We start from the raw sequence: 24,312 nt of genomic DNA on the forward strand, positions 1-24,312 counted from the left end.
TGCAAATACAATTTATTTTTCCTGCCTACATTGCACTAATTCACAATGTCTTTTTTGCATGAAAGTATTTTTAACTTTTTATTGTATGCATAAGTCAATGTTCAGCTATTGAAAATACTGCACATTTTGAAAACTGTTAATAAGTGAATTGCATCACTGTGTTTCTTCAGATTGTTTTACTTGTGTTACTAATGTGCAAATCTTCAAGTACACGTATTTTCAAATTATAGATGGGTTACCAGCCCGTGGGCTGAATGTTCTGCTTCCTGTGGTGATGGATTCCAGCAGCGACATATAACATGTCAACAAATGACAGGCAATGGATCTGTGCTCGTTCTACCATCAGATGCATGTAGATACCACGATCGTCCTCCCGGAAGGAAGCCTTGCTCTCAGAATCCATGTGCAGGATGGATAGCTCAGCCATGGGGCAAGGTAACTTCTTTTAAAAAAAATCTGTGACTAGTATGGAAAAGGAAGGATGCATTCTAGTTGACAAGGCGTTAAGGTCTCTGAGGACACATTTTTTATCATCACACTAAAATCTATCGTATTTATACTCTGCACCGAATTAGTGTCATTTTTTTACTCTAATTCAGTGCAAAACTTACTCCATATTTATACTTTGGTGCTAGACCCGTCTAGTGCCAAATTTATGGAGTTAATGTCATTTTTTGGAAGTGGAAACCTACCTTGCCTTAATGAGATGCAAGGTAGGCGTTCCCGTGCAAAAAATGACTCTATGGCCTTAACGCCATAGTTAGGGGCATATTTATACTCTAGGGCATATTTATACTCTGTTTGCACCAAATTAGCGTAATTTTTTTCACTCTAATCCAGTGCAAAACTAACTCAATATTTATACTTTGGTGCTAGATCGTCTAGCACCAAGGCCCTGATTTATACTTTTTTTGCACTGCATTAACGTCATTTTTATATGTAAAAGTGGTGCAAACTTACAAAATATTGGCCCTTATTTATACTTTTTGCTGCACAACTGCACTAACTCAGTTTTGTACCAAAATGTTTAGCACCGGCTTGTACCATTTCTGTGCACCAGCCAGGCACCATATTTATAGAATGGTGCAAGCCGGTGCAAACGGTAGGCTAGAGTAAAAAAAAAAAAGACTTTAGTCGGGTGGGGCGGGCGGTACAGAAGAGGAGGGTTTAGCACCAAAAAATTACTTTAGGCAGGTTAGAGTAAAAAAAATGACTCTAACCAGATTAGCGTCATTTTATGGTGCTAAACTTACCATGCCACATGACTCCTGCCTTAGAAAAGGCAGGAGTCATGCCCACCAACTCATTGGCCAGCACACAGGACAAGGGTCCCCTGGGCATGGCCATTGCACCCTGTGCCATGTACGGAAGCCCATTTCAGGGCCCCCTATGGCACTTTCAAAAATGAAATGCAATCTTACCTTTACTTACCTGGGATTCGGTCCCCATCCTCTGAAGTCCCTCTGGTGTAATTGGGGGTGCCCCTGGGGTATAGGGAGGTCACCTGTGGGCTTATTCCATGGTGTTCCACCATGGAAATAGGCCCACAGGTCTCCTAACGCCTGCCCTGACCCAGGCTTTAAAAAATGGGGCAAAGCACCATTTTTGCATGGGAGTATATGGCGTTAAGGCCATAGAGTCATTTTTTGCACAGGAACGCCTACCTTGCATCTCATTCAGGCAAGGTAGGTTTCCACTTCCAAAAAATGACTTTAACTCCATACATTTGGGCCCATATTTATACTTTTTTTAGCACTGCATTTTGACGCAAAAGCGGCGCAAACTTCCAAAATACAATTGTATTTTGTAAGTTTGCGCCACTTTATCGTCAAAAAGCAGCACAAAAAGCAGCGCAAATGCATCGCTAAAAAAGTTGAAATATGGGCCTTGGGCAAAGTATTAATATGGAGTTAGTTTTGCACCGAATTAGAGTAAAAGAAATGACGCTAATTCAGTGCAAACAGAGTATAAATATGCCCCTTAGCGTCAAAAAATCACGCTAATCTAGTTAGAGTAATTTATTTTGACTATAACGTCATTTTTTTTTTACGCTAGCCTACCCTTTGCACTGGCTTGCATCATTCCATAAATATGGTGCCCACTGGTGCTAAAAAATGGTGCAAGCCGGTGCAAAGCTTTTTGGTGCAAAAATGTGTTAGTACAGTTTTGCACCAAAAAGTATAAATAAGGCCCTCTGTTTTCTTCATTTTTGACTAGTAAATAGAAATAAGTGCCTGATGTATGAAATTGTTGGTATGGGGAAAAAGATGGCATTCATTAAAGTGGCAGTGATTGTCAGGCAACATGACAACCATCATTAAACAATAGTGACTGCGTGCTAGTCACAAACGGAAATTCCATTTGATGCTGGAGATGTATCGCTCTTTATTTATATTTTTCTGATTTTAACAAAGCTCTTTGGCCAAACACTTCCAAGCACTTGACATGATTACGTAAATGAACAGGATAGACATAGGATATAACTTCCACTGATTCTAGGAGCCTTAGAGGTCTTACGTTGATCTTGTCCCCTGTGAAAGATGTTCCATAAATCAACAGAGATGCTGCAAAGAAAGACCTCAGATAGAGGTGACCTTGAACACATGAACATTTGAAAGGACATGGGTGCTTCATATGGTGGGATAGATCAATGTCTTGTGCAATCAAAAGTTAAACATAGTTCTGAATTCCGCTGGAAAGTAGTAGACATCTGAAATTACTTGTAACATATGTATAGATTTGGGGATATCAGCATGGTTTTTCAAAACTGTGTTTTGCATCAGTTTGAGATAATAGTTTTGTGGGTATGCTTAATCTAGTGTGCCATACTTTAACCCCTTCGCTGCCAGGCCTTTTCCCCCTCCTGTGCCGGGCCTTTTTTTGCCTATTTGGGGCAGTTCGCGCTTAGGCCCTCATAACTTTTTGTCCACATAAGCTAACCAAGCCAAATTTGCGTCCTTTTTTTCCAACATCCTAGGGATTCTAGAGGTACCCAGACTTTGTGAGTTCCCCTGAAGGAGGCCAAGAAATTGGCCAAAATACAGTGAAAATTTCGTTTTTTTCAAAAAAATTGGAAAAAGTGGCTGCAGAAGAAGGCTTGTGGTTTTTCCCCTGAAAATGGCATCAACAAAGGGTTTGCGGTGCTAAACTCAGCCGCTTCCCAGCTTTCAGGAACAGGCAGACTTGAATCAGAAAACCCAATTTTTCAACACAATTTTGGCATTTTACTGGGGCATACCCCATTTGTGCAATTTTTTGTGCTTTCAGCCTCCTTCCAGTCAGTGACAGGAATGGTCATGAAACCAATGCTGGATCCCAGAAACCTAAACATTTCTGAAAAGTAGACAAAATTCTGAATTCAGCAAGGGGTCATTTGTGTAGATCCTACAAGGGTTTCCTACAGAAAATAACAGCTGAAAAAGAAAAATATTGAAATTGAGGTGAAAAAACCATCAATTTTTCTCTACGTTTTACTCTGTAACTTTTCCCTGCAATGTCAGATTATCGAAAGCAATATACCGTTACGTCTGCTGGACTCCTCTGGTTGCGGGGATATATAGGGTTTGTAGGTTCATCAAGAACCCGAGGAACCCAGAGCCAATAAATGAGCTGCACCCTGCAGTGCGTTTTCATTCTATACCGGGTATACAGCAATTCATTTGCTGAAATATAAGGAGTAAAAAATTGCTATCAAGAAAACCTTTGCATTTCCAAAAAGGGCACAAGATAAGGTGTTGAGGAGCAGTGGTTATTTGCACATCTCTGAATTCCGGGGTGACCATAGTAGCACGTGAATTACAGGGAATTTCTCAAATAGATGTCTTTTTTACACACACTCCTATATTTGGAAGGAAAAAATGTAGAGAAAGACAAGGGGCAATAGTACTTGTTTTGCTAATCTATGTTCCCCCAAGTCTCCCGATAAAAATGGTACCTCACTTGTGTGGGTAGGCCTAGCACCCACGACAGGATATGCCCCAAAACACAACGTGGACACATCACAGAAAACAGAGCTGTTTTTAGCAAAGTGACTACCTGTAGATTTTGGCCTCTAGCTCAGCCGCCACCTAGGGAAACCTACCAAACCTGTGCATTTCTGAAAACTAGAGACCTAGGGGAATCCAAGGAGGGGTGACTTGTGTGGCTCGGACCAGGTTCTGTTACCCAGAATCCTTTGCAAATCTCAAAATTTGGCTAAAAAAACACATGTTCCTCACATTTCTGTGGCAGAAAGTTCTGGAATCTGAGAGGAGCCACAAATTTCCTTCCACCCAGCGTTCCCCCACGTCTCCCGATAAAAATGATACCTCACTTGTGTGGGTAGGCCTAGCGCCCGCGACAGGATATGCCCCAAAACACAACGTGGACATATCACAGAAAACAGAGCTGTTTTTAGCAAAGTGACTACCTGTAGATTTTGGCCTCTAGCTCAGCCGGCACCTAGGGAAACCTACCAAACCTGTGCATTTCTGAAAACTAGAGACCTAGGGGAATCCAAGGAGGGGTGACTTGTGTGGCTCGGACCAGGTTCTGTTACCCAGAATCCTTTGCAAACCTCAAAATTTGGCTAAAAAAACACATGTTCCTCACATTTCTGTGGCAGAAAGTTCTGGAATCTGAGAGGAGCCACAAATTTCCTTCCACCCAGCGTTCCCCCACGTCTCCCGATCAAAATGATACCTCACTTGTGTGGGTAGGCCTAGCGCCCGCGACAGGATATGCCCCAAAACACAACGTGGACATATCACAGAAAACAGAGCTGTTTTTAGCAAAGTGACTACCTGTAGATTTTGGCCTCTAGCTCAGCCGCCACCTAGGGAAACCTACCAAACCTGTGCATTTCTGAAAACTAGAGACCTAGGGGAATCCAAGGAGGGGTGACTTGCGGGGCTCGGACCAGGTTCTGTTACCCAGAATCCTTTGCAAACCTCAAAATTTGGCTAAAAAAACACATGTTCCTCACATTTCTGTGGCAGAAAGTTCTGGAATCTGAGAGGAGCCACAAATGTTCTTCCACCCAGCGTTCCTCCACGTCTCCCGATAAAAATGATACCTCACTTGTGTGGGTAGGCCTAGCACCCGCAACAGGATATGCCCCCAAACACAACGTGGACATATCACAGAAAACAGAGCTGTTTTTAGCAAAGTGACTACCTGTAGATTTTGGCCTCTAGCTCAGCCGCCACCTAGGGAAACCTACCAAACCTGTGCATTTCTGAAAACTAGAGACCTAGGGGAATCCAAGGAGGGGTGACTTGCGGGGCTCGGACCAGGTTCTGTTACCCAGAATCCTTTGCAAATCTCAAAATTTGGCTAAAAAAACACATGTTCCTCACATTTCTGTGGCAGAAAGTTCTGGAATCTGAGAGGAGCCACAAATTTCCTTCCACCCAGCGTTCCCCCACGTCTCCCGATAAAAATGATACCTCACTTGTGTGGGTAGGCCTAGCGCCCGCGACAGGATATGCCCCAAAACACAACGTGGACATATCACAGAAAACAGAGCTGTTTTTAGCAAAGTGACTACCTGTAGATTTTGGCCTCTAGCTCAGCCGCCACCTAGGGAAACCTACCAAACCTGTGCATTTCTGAAAACTAGAGACCTAGGGGAATCCAAGGAGGGGTGACTTGCGGGGCTCGGACCAGGTTCTGTTACCCAGAATCCTTTGCAAACCTCAAAATTTGGCTAAAAAAACACATGTTCCTCACATTTCTGTGGCAGAAAGTTCTGGAATCTGAGAGGAGCCACAAATTTCCTTCCACCCAGCGTTCCCCCACGTCTCCCGATAAAAATGATACCTCACTTGTGTGGGTAGGCCTAGCGCCCGCGACAGGATATGCCCCAAAACACAACGTGGACATATCACAGAAAACAGAGCTGTTTTTAGCAAAGTGACTACCTGTAGATTTTGGCCTCTAGCTCAGCCGCCACCTAGGGAAACCTACCAAACCTGTGCATTTCTGAAAACTAGAGACCTAGGGGAATCCAAGGAGGGGTGACTTGTGGGGCTCGGACCAGGTTCTGTTACCCAGAATCCTTTGCAAATCTCAAAATTTGGCTAAAAAAACACATGTTCCTCACATTTCTGTGGCAGAAAGTTCTGGAATCTGAGAGGAGCCACAAATTTCCTTCCACCCAGCGTTCCCCCACGTCTCCCGATAAAAATGATACCTCACTTGTGTGGGTAGGCCTAGCGCCCGCGACAGGATATGCCCCAAAACACAACGTGGACATATCACAGAAAACAGAGCTGTTTTTAGCAAAGTGACTACCTGTAGATTTTGGCCTCTAGCTCAGCCGGCACCTAGGGAAACCTACCAAACCTGTGCATTTCTGAAAACTAGAGACCTAGGGGAATCCAAGGAGGGGTGACTTGTGTGGCTCGGACTAGGTTCTGTTACCCAGAATCCTTTGCAAACCTCAAAATTTGGCTAAAAAAACACATGTTCCTCACATTTCTGTGGCAGAAAGTTCTGGAATCTGAGAGGAGCCACAAATTTCCTTCCACCCAGCGTTCCCCCACGTCTCCCGATCAAAATGATACCTCACTTGTGTGGGTAGGCCTAGCGCCCGCGACAGGATATGCCCCAAAACACAACGTGGACACATCACAGAAAACAGAGCTGTTTTTAGCAAAGTGACTACCTGGAGATTTTGGCCTCTAGCTCAGCCGCCACCTAGGGAAACCTACCAAACCTGTACATTTCTGAAAACTAGAGACCTAGGGAAATCCAAGGAGGGGTGACTTGTGTGGTTCGGACCAGGTTCTGTTACCCAGAATCCTATGCAAACCTCAAAATTTGGCTAAAAAAACACATGTCCCTCACATTTCTGTGGCAGAAAGTTCTGGAATCTGAGAGGAGCTACAAATTTCCTTCCACCCAGCGTTCCCCCAAGTCTCCCGATAAAAATGATACCTCACTTGCGTGGGTAGGCCTAGCGCCGGCGACAGGAAACACCCCAAAGCGCAACGTGGACACATCCTAAATTTTGGAAAAAAACAGAGGTGTTTTTTGCGAAGTGCCTACCTGTAGATTTTGGCCTCTAGCTCAGCCGGCACCTAGGGAAACCTACCAAACCTGTGCATTTCTGAAAACTAGAGACCTAGGGGAATCCAAGGAGGGGTGACTTGCGGGGCTCGGACCAGGTTCTGTTACCCAGAATCCTTTGCAAACCTCAAAATTTGGCTAAAAAGCACATGTTCCTCACATTTCTGTGGCAGAAAGTTCTGGAATCTGAGAGGAGCCACAAATTTCCTTCCACCCAGTGTTCCCCCACGTCTCCCGATAAAAATGATACCTCACTTGTGTGGGTAGGCCTAGCGCCCGCGACAGGATATGCCCAAAAACACAACGTGGGCACATCACAGAAAACAGAGCTGTTTTTAGCAAAGTGACTACCTGGAGATTTTGGCCTCTAGCTCAGCCGCCACATAGGGAAACCTACCAAACCTGTACATTTCTGAAAACTAGAGACCTAGGGGAATCCAAGGAGGGGTGACTTGTGTGGCTCGGACCAGGTTCTGTTACCCAGAATCCTTTGCAAACCTCAAAATTTGGCTAAAAAAACACATGTCCCTCACATTTCTGTGGCAGAAAGTTCTGGAATCTGAGAGGAGCTACAAATTTCCTTCCACCCAGCGTTCCCCCAAGTCTCCCGATAAAAATGATACCTCACTTGCGTGGGTAGGCCTAGCCCCGGCGACAGGAAACACCCCAAAGCGCAACGTGGACACATCCTAAATTTTGGAAAAAAACAGAGGTGTTTTTTGCGAAGTGCCTACCTGTAGATTTTGGCCTCTAGCTCAGCCGGCACCTAGGGAAACCTACCAAACCTGTGCATTTCTGAAAACTAGAGACCTAGGGGAATCCAAGGAGGGGTGACTTGCGGGGCTCGGACCAGGTTCTGTTACCCAGAATCCTTTGCAAACCTCAAAATTTGGCTAAAAAACACATGTCCCTCACATTTCTGTGGCAGAAAGTTCTGGAATCTGAGAGGAGCTACAAATTTCCTTCCACCCAGCGTTCCCCCAAGTCTCCCGATAAAAATGATACCTCACTTGCGTGGGTAGGCCTAGCGCCGGCGACAGAAAACACCCCAAAGCGCAACGTGGACACATCCTAAATTTTGGAAAAAAACAGAGGTGTTTTTTGCGAAGTGCCTACCTGTAGATTTTGGCCTCTAGCTCAGCCGGCACCTAGGGAAACCTACCAAACCTGTGCATTTCTGAAAACTAAAGACCTAGGGGAATCCAAGGAGGGGTGACTTGCGGGGCTCGGACCAGGTTCTGTTACCCAGAATCCTTTGCATACCTCAAAATTTGGCTAAAAATACACATGTTCCTCACATTTCTGTGGCAGAAAGTTCTGGAATCTGAGAGGAGCCACAAATTTCCTTCTACCCAGCGTTCCCCCACGTCTCCCGATAAAAATGATACCTCACTTGTGTGGGTAGGACTAGCGCCCACGAAAGGAAAGGGCCCAAAAGACAACGTGGACACATCACATTTTTTTATAAAAAGCAGTGCCTACCTGTGGATTTTGGCCTATAGCTCAGCCGACACCTGAGGAAACCTAGCAAACCAGTGCATTTTTGAAAACTAGAAACCCAGGGGAATCCAAGATGGGGTGACTTGCGGGGCTCTGACCAGGTTATGTTACCCAGAATCCTTTGCAAACATCAAAATTTGGCCCAAAAAACACTTTTTCCTCTCATTTCGGTGACAGAAAGTTCTGGAATCTGAGAGGAGCCACAAATTTCCTTCCACCCAGCGTTCCCCTAAGTCTCTCGATAAAAATGGTACATCACTTCTGTGGGTAGGCCTAGCGCCCACAAAAGGAAATGGCCCAAAACACAACGTGGACACAACATATTTTTTCACAGAAAACAGAGGTGTTTTTTGCAAGGTGCCTACCTGTGGTGTTTGGCCTGTAGCTCAGCCGGCCCCAGGGGGGGGGCAGAAATGCCCTAAAATAAATTTGCCCCCCCAACCCCCACCCTCCCCCGCCGGGAGCGACCCTTGCCTACGGGGTCGCTCCCCCTGCGTGACATTGGCACCAAAAAACAAATCCCCGGTGCCTAGTGGTTTCTGCCCCCTTGGGGGCAGGTTGACCTAAACTCAGCCAATCTGCCCCCAAGGGGGGCAGAAATGGCCTAAATACAATTTGTCCCCCAGGGGAGCGACTTTTGCCTGATGGGTCGCTCACAATCTCTAAAAAAAAAAAAAAAGAAAAATTCCCCTGGCGCCTAGAGGTTTCTGCCCCCCCCCCCCCCCCGGGGGCAGATTGGCCTAATAATAGGCCGATCTGCCCCCCGGGGGGGCAGAAATGGCCTAAAATAAATTTGCCCCCCCAACACCCACCCCCCCCCCGGGAGCGACCCTTGCCTACGGGGTCGCTCCCCCTGCGTGACATTGGCGCCAAAAAACAAATCCCCGGTGCCTAGTGGTTTCTGCCCCCTTGGGGGCAGATTGACCTAAAATTGGCCAATCTGCCCCCAGGGGGGCAGAAATGGTCTAAATACAATTTGCCCCCCCAGGGGAGCGACCCTTGCCTGATGGGTCGCTCCCCATCTCTAAAAAAAGAAACAACAAAAAAAAAAAACACAAAAAAAAATTGCCCTGCCGCCTAGAGTGTTCTGCCCCCCCCCCGGGGGCAGTTCGGCCTAATAATAGGCCGATCTGTCCCCCGGGGGGGCAGAAATGGCCTAAAACAAATTTGCCCCCCCAACCCCCACCCCCCCCCCGGGAGCGACCCTTGCCTACGGGGTCGCTCCCCCTGCGTGACATTGGCGCCAAAAAACAAATCCCCGGTGCCTAGTGGTTTCTGCCCCCTTGGGGGCAGATTGACCTAAAATTGACCAATCTGCCCCCAGGGGGGCAGAAATGGTCTAAATACAATTTGCCCCCCCAGGGGAGCGACCCTTGCCTGATGGGTCGCTCCCCATCTCTAAAAAAAGAAACAACAAAAAAAAAAAACACAAAAAAAAAATTGCCCTGGCGCCTAGAGTGTTCTGCCCCCCCCCCCCCCCCGGGGGCAGTTCGGCCTAATAATAGGCCGATCTGTCCCCCGGGGGGGCAGAAATGGCCTAAAACAAATTTGCCCCCCCAACCCCCACCCCCCCCCCCCCGGGAGCGACCCTTGCCTACGGGGTCGCTCCCCCTGCGTGACATTGGTGCCAAAAAACAAATCCCCGGTGCCTAGTGGTTTCTGCCCCCTTGGGGGCAGATTGACCTAAAATTGGCCAATCTGCCCCCAGGGGGGCAGAAATGGTCTAAATACAATTTGCCCCCCCCAGGGGAGCGACCCTTGCCTGATGGGTCGCTCCCCATCTCTAAAAAAAGAAACAACAACAAAAAAAAAACACAAAAAAAAAATTGCCCTGGTGCCTTGAGTGTTCTGCCCCCCCCCCCCGGGGGCAGTTCGGCCTAATATTAGGCCGATCTGTCCCCCGTGGGGGGCAGAAATGGCCTAAAATAAATTTGCCCCCCCAACCCCCACCCCCCCCCGGGAGCGACCCTTGCCTACGGGGTCGCTCCCCCTGCGTGACATTGGTGCCAAAAAACAAATCCCCGGTGCCTAGTGGTTTCTGCCCCCTTGGGGGCAGATTAACCTAAAATTGGCCAATCTGCCACCAGGGGGGCAGAAATGGTCTAAATACAATTTGCCCCCCAGGGGAGCGACCCTTGCCTGATGGGTCGCTCCCCATCTCTAAAAAAAGAAACAACAAAAAAAAAAAACACAAAAAAAAAATTGCCCTGGCGCCTAGAATGTTCTGCCCCCCCCCCCCCAGGGGCAGTTCGGCCTAATAATAGGCCGATCTGTCCCCCGGGGGGCAGAAATGGCCTAAAATAAATTTGCCCCCCCAACCCCCACCCCCCCCTCGGGAGCGACCCTTGCCTACGGGGTCGCTCCCCCTGCGTGACATTGGCGCCAAAAAACAAATCCCCGGTGCCTAGTGGTTTCTGCCCCCTTGGGGGCAGATTGACCTACAATTGGCCAATCTGCCCCCAGGGGGGCAGAAATGGTCTAAATACAATTTGCCCCCCCAGGGGAGCGACCCTTGCCTGATGGGTCCCTCCCCATCTCTAAAAAAAGAAACAACAAAAAAAAAAAACACAAAAAAAAATTGCCCTGGCGCCTAGAGTGTTCTGCCCCCCCCCCCCCGGGGGCAGTTCGGCCTAATAATAGGCCAATCTGTCCCCCGGGGGGGCAGAAATGGCCTAAAATAAATTTGCCCCCCCAACCCCCCCCCCCCCCGGGAGCGACCCTTGCCTACGGGGTCGCTCCCCCTGCGTGACATTGGTGCCAAAAAACAAATCCCCGGTGCCTAGTGGTTTCTGCCCCCTTGGGGGCAGATTGACCTAAAATTGGCCAATCTGCCCCCAGGGGGGCAGAAATGGTCTAAATACAATTTGCCCCCCCAGGGGAGCGACCCTTGCCTGATGGGTCGCTCCCCATCTCTAAAAAAAGAAACAACAAAAAAAAAACACACAAAAAAAATTGCCCTGGCGCCTAGAGTGTTCTGCCCCCCCCCGGGGGCAGTTCGGCCTAATAATAGGCCGATCTGTCCCCCGGGGGGGCAGAAATGGCCTAAAATAAATTTGCCCCCCCAACCCCCACCTCCCCCCCTCGGGAGCGACCCTTGCCTACGGGGTCGCTCCCCCTGCGTGACATTGGCGCCAAAAAACAAATCCCCGGTGCCTAGTGGTTTCTGCCCCCTTGGGGGCAGATTGACCTAAAATTGGCCAATCTGCCCCCAGGGGGGCAGAAATGGTCTAAATACAATTTGCCCCCCCAGGGGAGCGACCCTTGCCTGATGGGTCGCTCCCCATCTCTAAAAAAAAAAAAAGAACAAAAAAAAAAAACACAAAAAAAAAATTTGCCCTGGCGCCTAGAGGTTTCTTCCCCCCCTGGGGGCAGATCGGCCTAATAATAGGCCGATCTGCCCCCAGGGGGGGCAGAAAAGGCCTTCCCAAAAAATTGCCCCCCCTGGGAGCGACCCTTGCCAAAGGGGTCGCTTTGTTGCGTGACATTCGCGCGCAAAAACAAACTCCCTGGTGTCTAATGGTTTCTGCCCCCCTTGGGGGCAGATTGGCCTTATCAAAATAGGCCAATCTGCCCCCAAGGGGGGCAGAAATGGCCTAAATATATATTGCCCCGTAGGGGAGCGACCCTTGCCTAAGGGATCGCTCCCCACCTAAAAAAAAAAGAATTCATCACAAAAAAAAAATAATAATAATAAAATGGTCCCTGGTGCATAGAGGTTTTTGCCCCCCCTGGGGGCAGATCGGCCTAATAATAGGCCAATCTGCCCTTGCCCAAGGGGTCGCTCCCTTTTGCCAATATCAAGAAGAAAAAAAAAAATCCCTGGTGTCTAGTGGGGTTTCAAAAGCCGGATTGCAAGCAATCCGGCTTTTGAAACCTGTGAGAGACTTCAAAGGGAAGGAAATACATTTCCTTCCCTTTGAAGCCTCTCGGGCCTCCCCCATGGGATTGAAAAAGAAATGCAAAAGCAAAAGCTTTTTCAATCGCGCTGGAAGCTCTGCTTCCAGCGCGATGGGGGAGACCCTGTGACTAATCAGCGCGCGCTCGCGCGCTGACGTCACAGTGGGGGTTGGGGGGGTGGGAGGGGAAGGGCTTCCCCTTCCATCCCTGACTTGGGGGGGTGGGGGGGAACCCCACAGAGGGAGCGAGAGCGCTCCCTCTGGGCTCTGTGCACAGGACGTAATGGTTACGTCCTGGGCACAGCAGCACTGTGCCTCAGGACGTAACCATTACGTCCTGGGCACAGAAGGGGTTAAAACAATCCGTAGCACCTTCTACCAAATGCACTTCCTCATTGCTGTGACAGTATCTATCTTTGAGAAGCCTGAAGTATGATAGACCTAGATAGAGTAGTTGGGTTGAACTTGAAATCAGTGGTTATCCAAAATACTGGCAAAAAATATTGTGGGTCACAAACATGGAATTGCGATGTCAATAATGTAGTGGAATATCGAAGGTAAAACTATATCCTTTTTGCGGTATTTAAATTTTTTTTAAAATACAATAATATATCATATTTTCTTTAGTATAATCATCCAAAATATTCTGTTTTACTTAGTCAGATAGATCTTAGTTATTTTAGCATTATAAATTATTATGTTTGTAATAATATGTGTGTTTAATTCTTTTTAGCATAATTTATAAATGTGTATCCGAAATGCATTTTTTTTAAATGTATTTGGAAATTGTCAAGGTAGAAGTGGGTTGTGGAGTTTGTAGAGGATTTGTTTGGGAAATATTTTAAGATGTAAAGTATTCATTTTAAATTATAATTGATCTGTATGTTATTAAAACATTGTATTAATAAGTAATGAAAATGCTTAACTGATCAATCCATTTAGGTACCCATTCTTGTCTGGTCTGATTACAGTGTCCTGGTGTCATCTGTTTTTTTAAGTTTATACAGACACAAATCCCATTCATCACATCTTTGCCTTTGTTTCACACCATTGAATAGTTTGACCAATGCTGTCATCTCTGCCTGCACCATTCTACCAGGGTATACATACCATCGGTCAAGGCACGGGGATGTGGGAGACTTCCAGCATTTAGCAATTTGTTGTTTGGCTAATACTATCAGTAGGTCTGCAAATTTTGAACCGAAGGATACAGAAAATTGGAAATCACACTAAGCATTGCATGGTTTTTACACTTATCTAAAATACACAGCAGTACTCTAATGACACCTACCTTCTGCTGCAAGGCTTATGCAAAAAACAAAAATATTACATTGCCTAGTTTGCCTACTTTGACTTGGGACTCAAGTCCTGCCTAAATCTAAGGAAGCAAATTCTGTCTATAATTCCACATTCAGATTCACATTCCAACTGAAAGGAAAATTAGTACAATCACTTTCATTTTACCTGATGAAGAAAATATGATATCACCCTGTAAAGGCACGAAGATAAAAACTGGCTAGCACCCAAATTTAAAGAAAATAATATCACATGTGTAATTATACTGGTCCTAAAAATTGGTTGCAATTTGCGGCCAGTATTTTCCACCTAATGTAGAATTTTACAAGCTGACTTATCTACCAATAGGTCAGTTCACAAAATTCTAAATCATAGTGCCGTTGCAATCTGACCTACCTCATTAATATTCATAAGGTAGGTTGCAAACTGTGGCTCACTCTGATTGGCCACAATGATAGGAATTGTGACCCGCAAAGGTCAGCAGACCACCACGTCTGCGATTGTGTTTAAATAACTGTTTTTTTCGAATGCAGCCCATTTTCCTTAAAGGGAAAGGGACTGTTTTAAAAAAAAGTTTTCTTCACTTAAAAGGTTTTACTGAAAGATAGCAGCAGTTCCAAGACTGCTGCTATCTCTCTGTAAAGCCTTTTCCCACCTAGTGGAAGGGGCCCAAAAGAGACCCGTTCCTAATGGGTTATGGGTCACCACTCCAACTTTGTGGCTGAAACTATGGTTGCAAACAAATGATACATTGAATATTGATTCAGTACTTGGAAGGGACCCTTTCCCCTTTGCTAACGAATGACCACCCCAACTTGGAGATCAGTCATTTTTCAGTGGCTTGCAACCAGAGTCATGATTGCAAACTGTTAGACTTTTCATCCTTGGCGTGGTCTCCCTTAACTTTTTGCCTCTGTTCCTCAGGTTGTTGATGTGTGCTGGACTCTGATTTTTCTGTTTTTGTTACTTTAGGCACTTTACCACAGTGCTAAAGTGCAAGTGCTCCTTTACAAAATGTGTATGTAATTGGCTTATCCATGACTGGCATATTTGATTTATTAGCAAGTCCCTTGTACAGTGCACTAGAGGATGCCCTGGGCCTGTAAATCAAATGCTTCTAGATGGCCTGCAGTACTGGTTGTGCCACCCACATAAGTAGCTCTGTAATCATGTCTCAGACCTGCCACTGCAGTCTCTGTGTGTTCAGTTTTAACTGTGAATACGACTTGGCAAGTATACCCACTTGCCAGGCCTAAACCTTCCCTTTTCTTACATGTGAGACACCCATAAGGTAGGACCTAGGTAGCGCCAAGGGCAGGGTGCAGTGTAAGGTTAAGGTAGGACATATAGTAGTGTGTTTTATATGTCCTGACAGTGAAATATTGAGGGGGCTACCTTTAAATCTGATTAAAGTGTAGATTCCCTTTGGGAGCAGATGGACATGTGGAGTTTGGGGTCTCTGAGCTCACAATTTAAAAATACATCTTTTAGTCAAGTTAATTTTAAGATTGTGTGTTTGAAAATGCCACTTTTAGAAAGTGGGCATTTTCTTGCTTATACCATTTCTGTGACTCTGCCTGTTTGTGGATTCCCTGTCTGGGTCAGTTTGACATTTGGGCTGGTTGCACCTCATACTAGACAGTGACACAAAGGGAGCTGGGGTGTAGCCTGCATAGCCTGATGAGCCATCTGTGCTAGGAGGGAGGGGAGGAGGGGTCATTCACACCTGAAAGGGCTGTGCCTGCCCTCACACAATGAAGTCTCCAACCCCCTGGTGAGTGTCTGGGGCCTGGCCTGGGCAAGGCAGGATTTCACATTCAAGAGAGACTTTGCTTTGAATTAGGCCTACTTCAAAGGAGAAATTGGGTATAAGAAGGCCACCAAAAACAAAGACTTTAGAACACTTCTGGAACCAAAAGGAACCTCTGCCTGGAGAAGAGCTGAAGAGCTGAGGAAGAAGAGCTGCCCTGCCTGTGACTGTGCTTTGTGGAGCTATCCTGTAGTTGCTGCTTCTGCCAGAGTAAGAGGGCAAAGACTGGACTTTGTGTGCCTTCCATCTTGAGAAGAAATCTCCAAGGGCTTGATTTAGAGCTTGCCTCCTGTTGTTTGAAGTCTCAGGGACAGCAAAGACTTCTCTCTGCCAGCACCTGGAGTTGCTGGAGAGACTCCTACTCTGCCCTGTGGTGCCCATTAAGTTGCTGGGACCCTGAAAGGAGAAGCTGGCAGCCTAAGAGGAGGAAATCCATGCACAGAGCGCCATGGGCGAAAAGATCAACGCAACTCCGATCTGCGGCTGAAGAAATGATGCATCACCGGCTCCGCAGCTGAAAATCGACACTGGTCGGAAACGCGACTGAAGAATCGACGCATGGAGCAGGAGAAACGACGCACAGCATCGCTGACAGAGGCTGGGAGATCACAACCCGTGCTGCTTGGTTTTTGGATCATCGTGCGGCTGGATTTCCGACGCAAACAGCGCTGGGCGTGTAAAAATAACGCAAGGCCTGTCTGGACCCGAGAATGCTGACCGGATTGACGCACCGCTCTTCTGCGGAGAGAAGAAACGATGCGCCCCAACGAAAGGAGAAACGATGCAAGGTCTCACTCGTGAGTGAAATCGACACATCGCAAGGCCTTTTTGACACACACTCACCCGTGCGGGGTAATTTTTGACACACCCTAGGTACTTTTTCATGCTAACAGTGTTAGTGTGTGTTTTAAACTACATAAAGACTCTTTTTGTTTTTTAATTGATAACTTGACTTGTGTATGGTGGATTTTTGTCGTTTTGGTCTTGTTTAGTTTAGATAAATATGCTCTATTTTTCTAAACTTGTGTTGTGTCATTTTGTAGTGTTTTGATTAAGTTACTCTTTGTGTTGGTAAAATACTTTACACCTAGCACTCTGAAGTTAAGCCTACTATTCTGCCAACCTACCAATGGGGTAAGCAGGGGTTAGCTGAGGGTGATTCTCTTTTACCCTGACTAGAGTGAGGGTCCTTGCTTGAACAGGGGGCAACCTGTCAACCAAAGACCCCATTTGTAACACAAGCCACAAATACATTGCATTTAAATGCCATATTTGGAAGTGTTGCCCACAACAAGCCCCTGCCACATTATAAGGGTCAGATTTATCTTTCACACAGCTAGCAAGACAACTTGCTATGCAGTGTGAAAGGGAAAGGGCAGAAATGTGCCAATGTTCACCAATAAATGGCCCATTCCCTCTCTCTGTCTGCGCTGCTGCACAATATGCTGCCTAGTGCCAATGCATCTACTGCAAATGCAGGCATCCTTGCACTATAGTGCAAGGGCGACTGCATTGCAGGATTGGTTTTGCGCAGAAAGGGGCTCCTTTCTACATAAACAATCCCTAATACTTTTTCCTATTTCTAAAGATTCTGCAGAATGTAGCTCACTTAGAAAGAGAAAACAACAAGGAGAAATAAAGATGTCACTCCTAGCTGCACCTTCCCTGGGAAGGCACAGCATTTTGATCCATTCCCAAGTTTACCAGTCTTAGTAAATCTGGAAATGCGCCGAAATCATTGGGTGGATGCGTGGAAACATGGAACATTTGACTTGTGCTGCCTTGTGTTACTCCAGATTTGCCAAGCAATGCAGGGCCACGCAAGGTGGCCTTCGGTTTCTTGGTAAATCTGACTTTAGAATTGCATTGCCCTTGCAACACCATGTGTGATGCAAGGGCATGCAATTCTATGACAAATCTGACCCCAAATCTCTATTTAATTAAAATCCTATTTTAGAAGTCAGTAAAACTTCACTGTTATTTGATGGACTACAAAAGCAGTCTTTCTTGAACACACAAAACAGCTATAGTGTACGTAGCAACAAATCAATATTACTCAGAGAATATGTGTGCAACAAAGAAAACACGAGCACAAGTTTCCCTCACATTCAGAACAACAACATTTCAAGCAACATACACAAGTTTTCTGTTACACTAAACAGGAACAACAGGGCAGTGGATGTGAAAGCTTCCTTCAAACACACAAGAGGTAACGTTTTCCAATAATACATTCTTTATTAGTTAATTTTCTTTATTAGATGAAGCAGATGCAAGCAGAGCAACAGTATGAGTTCTACATGGGTGTGTGTAATATTCAGAAAGTAACTCACTATATTTTTTTCCCCTTTAGTGTTCCAATCGATGTGTGGGTAAAGCAGTGGGTTTGCAGCATCGCCACATTCAATGTCAGCATCACAATAGGTCTGTGGCGCCGGACTCACACTGCCAAGATAAAAGGTACCGACCCGTGTTTAAAGGGTGACTTTCCTGCCAAGCTAAATAACATATATAAAAAAATGGCATGTTATTCATTTCATCTAACTTTAATGATGTTCTTCAGCAGTGAATGCAGAAACCATTACTGAGAATGGTATTGGCAAAGGATTTGTTTACAATGTTATTCTTCTGTTACCGCATTATTACAGAAGAATAACATAAGCCTGCCACCAAATTGCAGGCAGCTAGGAACTTCGGAAGTATGTTGCTTCAGGGACCGTTTCAGAGCGGTAAAATACCTTTTAGTGTAGTAGCACAGCCGGCCATATTTTTAGTTTCAAATCAAATGGATTCTGTTAGTCCCGTCACTGCCAACCGAATGGTGTGCCTTTTCACGGCTGTCTCGTAATTGAACCATTGTAGGCACAAGTGCAGGAGACTGCAGACGACAAATAGTGGTGGTTGCATAGACACCACCAGGAATTGTAATGCGCAGAAAATTGGAAACGGAGCCGTGTCTTTTGGAAGGACTTCCAACCCAGTTTTGTGAATTGATACTGCTTTTTAGTACATACGAAAGGATCAATTTCTCATGATTCAGAATGGGACAAAAACTAGGCAAGTTGACTTTTCCACCTGTTTCGGCATGTGCCAGACAATAGACATCAAGAGGGTGCAAACAGATGTATGTGTGTAGTACAGTAGTTCTTTGACCGCTCACAAAATCAAGACTGGAGCCCAGAGACCATCCCCTCTAACCCGCCTCGCAGTTTCCATAATTTAAACCTAAAAATAATACACACAAAGACAAGTATAGAGAAAAAAATACTCGAATTAGGAAATATTTTATTTCGTAATTTAGGAAGAAATTATAATAATTTTAATGGGAAGGTTAGAAGTTTTCAAAATGTACTCTTTTTTTCTAAAAGACAAAGCAATGCCTCCTAATGAATGCTCTCTTTTTTTGACACCACATAACAGTGCTTCAATTGAGCCACATATCATCCATACTACATTCTACCTGCTGTATTTCTGCTGCTCCTAAGAATCAGGATAAGAATACTAACTTAAATTTTTTTAGTTGCCAACTTCAAATTCCTTCACATTTGCTGGGCATTTTAAAAGTTTCAATATGTAATTCTGCTTTTTTATGTATATACACTTTATTAATCTGCTAATATATATATTTTTTTTAACAGTCATTGACTCTGAGCAGGTGTTGTGGGCCTGCAAGGGTCCATGGACCCTAAGTCAAGAAATTAAAATTAATGTAAATATATTTTAGTAAAAATGAATGTTTCATTAAATTTTAAATTAAAAAAACGTTTATAAAAGTTTTTTTTAAATAAAATAATGTACATGTTTTATTTTTAGATAGCTTCTGAAAATTAAAATTAAATGTATTTATATTTTTTAATAAATAATATATTTCAATTTAATTGAACATTATTTCCAATGGGATTTTATTTTAAGTCCTTACCTCCATTATTTTCTGTGGAATTGTGTTGAAGTATCAGTAGCTGGCCATACCTAGTGGTGAACTCCCTCCAGCTCTGAGCTGGAGTGCATTTACTGATGTTTTAGGTCATTTTTGGCTGTAGTCACTTTATAAGTGCAGATGTTGAATAGCAATAGGCTTACTTTTTTGTAGGTGGGTGCAGGTCCAAACATAAACTTCCTTAAACCTCCCTTTCACCCTCCTTACTCCTCACTAAGCCCCACTTAGTTTGTAGTATGTAGGCCCCACTTTTCAACCACTCCCCCGTCCCGCCCACGTTTACAGTTATGTATGAAACCTACATGTTTGAGGATCTGCTCATAGAAATAATAGGAAAGGTGGAGGTGGAGATTTACACTTGTAGGTTTCTGAATTGTAATTTGAGGTGAATGAGTAGGACTACTTTAGTACTACTTTATGTACTTCAGAAACAGAGATGAACCATGTGCATATAAAGTACTCTGAATCACCATTAGCTAGATTGGTCAGGCTGCACACCTTTGGATGGGAGACGCAAGACACAACATAACACAATTCAAAACAGCTGAACTAAAAAACATAGGGCCTGATTCTAACTTTGGAGGACGGTGTTAAACCGTCCCAAAAGTGGCGGATATACCACCTACCGTATTACGAGTCCATTATATCCTATGGAACTCGTAATACGGTAGGTGGTATATCCGCCACTTTTGGGACGGTTTAACACCGTCCTCCAAAGTTAGAATCAGGCCCATAATTTCCAACACAATGAATGTATTGGGAAGTGCTATAATTTAACAGTATAATTCTGCTTGACAGAGCAACACTCAATCAAATCTGTTTGGGAGCTGCATTCTTTCTACTCGTCCTTAACTCACCAATTAATCCAGTCTTCCCGCGCATCTAATTACCATTTGATTCCAGTGAATGGGTATTTCTTTCAGTTAGTCTAACAGAAAGGAATCTCTAAGAGATCCCCCAGCTCTTGGCTGTGACAATATATGCTGCATCCACATTTAGCCGGGTCTAACAAATACTCCCTATGCATATCAAAATATCAAACTTATAAGCAACATATAATGCTTCCTATGTAATATTTAAACTAAATAACCCAATCTGAATTTTAACTATATTGTTTAATGGTGTTTTTTATCTGAAATAAACTTTACATTATATTTTTATTTGTTAGGGGACATCAGGCTGTCACAAAGCTCATAAAGTATTTGTTCATTTGCAATTTCCCCCCCAAAAATACATATATTTACGCCTGCTATAGGAAGTTATGCCTAACACACCTGTTTCACAGATTTATTAGCCTAGCTGTAGATCCCAAACTCATTACCATACGTTACATTAGGTAGTTCGAAATATCAAAATGTTCTGGTGAACAATTAAGTAGAAAGTTCCTGTTCTTAGCTTCACTCTTATTCCTTCCTATTTTCGGAAGACTTTACCCTTTCCTTTGCATTTAGTTGTATTTCTCCCTTTCAGTTATTCTCTTCTCATCACCTAACATTTCTAATTAAAATTCTTACAATTCTTCAGTCATTCAGAACAAGGGAGAAAAGGGGGGAGAGGGAAAAAAGAAAACAAAAGAATGACAACAAAAGAAAACATAAAAAGAAAGGGAGGAGAACAATACACTAACACTTAAACTCTTTCAAACCCTTCTTGTATAATAACACAAAATCCCTTGTGAATCACATTCACCTTTTCAATTGTAAAGCTATTAACATTTATTCTCTTCATGCCAACAAGGAAACCTATTTCATGCTGTTTTCTGTAGCCACTCCCCCATTGTCCCTTTGTGAGACTTAACATCCTATTCAAAACTTGTTTTCCTGCCTTCTAGTCACATCATCACAATTTAACCTTCTATTTCCTTTCCTTTAGCAGCTTCCTTCCATTCACTGGCATATATGTGTATGCATCTATTCCTTTCTCTAACACTGAGCACTCTTGTTTTTTATGTTTAGGAAAGATCTAATCCCACTGCTGCTCCCTCTGACCCTTTGCCTTCATTTCATATCCCTCTACTTTATTTTCTTTACCTTAATGCCCTCTTTGGCCTTTCCTTTTCATCTACCCTCTTACCTTACTCATTTATGCAGATTGATATACTTCTGTGGTTCAAACTTATGTTCCAGTGAGTCTTCATCTTTTCCACCCTGAAACGCCATACCCTTCACCAGCTCTCAAGCATTCTCAGCTCTCATTCTACCCATCCCCTCTGCAGTCAGGTTTTGTTTCTTCCTGTTCCACATAAACTTCCCACAGGTCCAATTCACAAACTCTTCTAGGGTGTGCTAAAAATAAAGTCTGTGAAATTAATTAACACACCGTCAAGAATTATGATTGAGAAGTTTGTTTTATAAAATTGCAGTTACGGCATTTGGTAAATGTACCCATACGATGGATTTGGATTTTCTGCATTTGAAAATGCTTGCCAGTGGAAGGAATATGGATGCTCCATGTAGTGGCTCTGCATATAATTTGAAGGATTATTGGAGGAGATGATAAACCAGAAGTTTAAAAAAAAATCTTTATGGGGAACAACATTTGTGCTAATGTACATTTCTGCATTATGAACTCAAGCAGAATGCCCCAGCTAACAGAACTACTGAAGTGAAATACTGCTTGCCATAGATTTCCAGGAGAACTGCTGGGATACTTTATTAATCTTTGAAAGTTTTGAAAGCTACACCAAATATGTAAGACACATACATACACACACATTCTCAGCTTTTGCAGCTTGGACTTTGTGAACTAGATTCTCTGTCACTAACCTCTTTTTGACATGTTGAACTATACTTTCTTCTTATTCCTCTTAACTAATCTACAGGTTATGGTACTGTTGATCTCTCTGCTCACCCTAACCCTTTTTTCATTTGCTCAATTAATTTTTTGTTCCTGGTTCTGTTCCTACTATATAATTGTCTTACTCCATTATTTGGGGCAATGCTTCTTCTTCTACATTTTCTTTCTAGTACAACTTTCCTGATGGATCTGCCTAGGGACTCTTGCTATTTTTTATCTCTGTCTCACCCATTCCATATCTTAGTTCTTTTTGTTTTTGTTATATGTGTTATCATTATTATTTAGATGAATGTGAAATCTGTTTGTCTCCCTTTCTTTTCTTCATAACATAAGCTCTGGCAGTGTCTCACTCACAAAGTGTTTAATGTCGTAATGCTCTCTCCCTTTCCACCATAAAAATCTAAAAGTCTTCTTTCCAGTTATTGGACCATATATTTCAATCATGAATTATTTTCATTTCTCTGTACCATAAAACTTTGTTTGGGTATCATCTTTGATCCCATCTTATCTTTACCTACCACATCTCTTTGGACACCTGCACTTCTCATTTCCAGCTATACAGCATCCACAAAATGTGTTCATTATTTTGCAGGTAACAAAAGCTCTCATTGAAATTCTTGCCTTTATTTTCTTCACAGGACAGAGGCACTTCTCTATTTCTTCAGCTTCATACTTACTTCTCTGCCCAGCTCTTCTGTTTTCAGATTCTCAAAGCATCTTCTTAAGCAGCCATTGTCCCATTGCCTTTCTCCTCTCTTAATCTAATTTTGATATCTCCCTTTCCTGTTTTTTTCATTGTCTTTGTCATGTAGTTAAATGTGTATATGCTGTGTTTCCAACTTTGTATATAGGGGCATTTGTATTTTGTGATCCATGTGAGGGAGCAACAGAGAGTTGTGCAAGTCATAGGAAATAGTTTAGAAACATTTACAGTAAAGTTCAGAATTATGGAATGTTAATCCTATTGTGTTGCAATATAATTTTCTTGAGGAAGCGAATCTTATGATTTTTCGAAATTAGAGGAGGGTTGAAGTAGTTCTTATGTCAATGATGATGATGCTCCAGGTCCTACAGGCATTGATGGTGATGGTTGATCTTCTGTTTTCTCTCTTTTGTTTGCAAAATTTCAGTCTTGAAATATCCCGATTTCTTGAGGCATTGTATGTGATGCAGGTGGTGGGAGTGAAGAGTACGGGTGATATGGATGAAGATCTTCAGGCTCTTGATGGATGCATTTAGAGAGCCAGTGCTTCATCAGAAGGTTGTAAAACAGGCTTTTGCCTCCACCCATATGCACAAGAACTACGATTTGTATTATTGTTCTCAAGGCAGTTTCTAGGACAAAGGTTTTGCTTTCCTCAGGAGGGACAGTTGGTAGCAATCAATTTTTGTTTTCTTAACAATGGGTTCCCTGAATGAGAGGTTGATGTTGGTGGTGAATATAAGTGATTTTGCATTACATTTCAGTTGGTGGTAAAGCCATACAAGTTCATTTTGGGCAGGTGGACTTTCATTTGTGATTGTTCTGTGTTGTTGGCAAACAGGAGAAAATTCTTTTTTGGGTTGAGTTGTAATTAAGTCTGAGATATCAAAAATCTAAATGTGACTGAGGCAGATTCTTAGTTGCTAAATGCTGTCAGGAGTGGAGATTTTCAGATAGAGTTGTGGGAGATGTTATGGACTCCAAAGGTATTCTGAAGGAGATGGGAGTTTCTGGGATCCTGGGGTTCACACCTGGATAGATATGTGGCGATCGGCAAGGTAACACAAGACACACAGAAGGACCATGCTGAAAAGACCTATACATGTTTTCAGAATGTGTATCATTGCTCTATTGTGTCAAAGAGTGTGTACAGGCTAGGAGTAGGGGGCTCTGGTCATTCTTGTTCACAGTCAAGTGGGCTTTGACGAGTACCTGATGGATAACACTTTCTGTACTGCACAATGGTCTGAAGCTGAATTAGCTGATGTTGATTTGGAGTTAGATAACAAATGCTTTTCAAATACAATTTGTGATGACTGGAAGGTGG

General features: G+C 43.9%; 1 protein-coding gene across 2 annotated transcripts in view; it reads left to right on the top strand.

Annotated features, from left to right (window-relative positions):
• The window catches only part of ADAMTSL3 (ADAMTS like 3), a 2,197,206-nt gene that overhangs the window by 2,146,143 nt on the left and 26,751 nt on the right, over positions 1–24,312 (top strand). For both annotated transcript variants that reach the window (XM_069222572.1, XM_069222573.1), the window contains 2 exons: positions 231–435; positions 17,903–18,009. In XM_069222572.1, the coding sequence (XP_069078673.1) occupies positions 231–435; positions 17,903–18,009 (312 nt within the window). The remainder of the gene's footprint in view (positions 1–230; positions 436–17,902; positions 18,010–24,312) is intronic.

Source organism: Pleurodeles waltl, chromosome 3_1 (assembly GCF_031143425.1).
Source record: "Pleurodeles waltl isolate 20211129_DDA chromosome 3_1, aPleWal1.hap1.20221129, whole genome shotgun sequence".
Lineage (NCBI taxonomy): Eukaryota > Metazoa > Chordata > Amphibia > Caudata > Salamandridae > Pleurodeles > Pleurodeles waltl.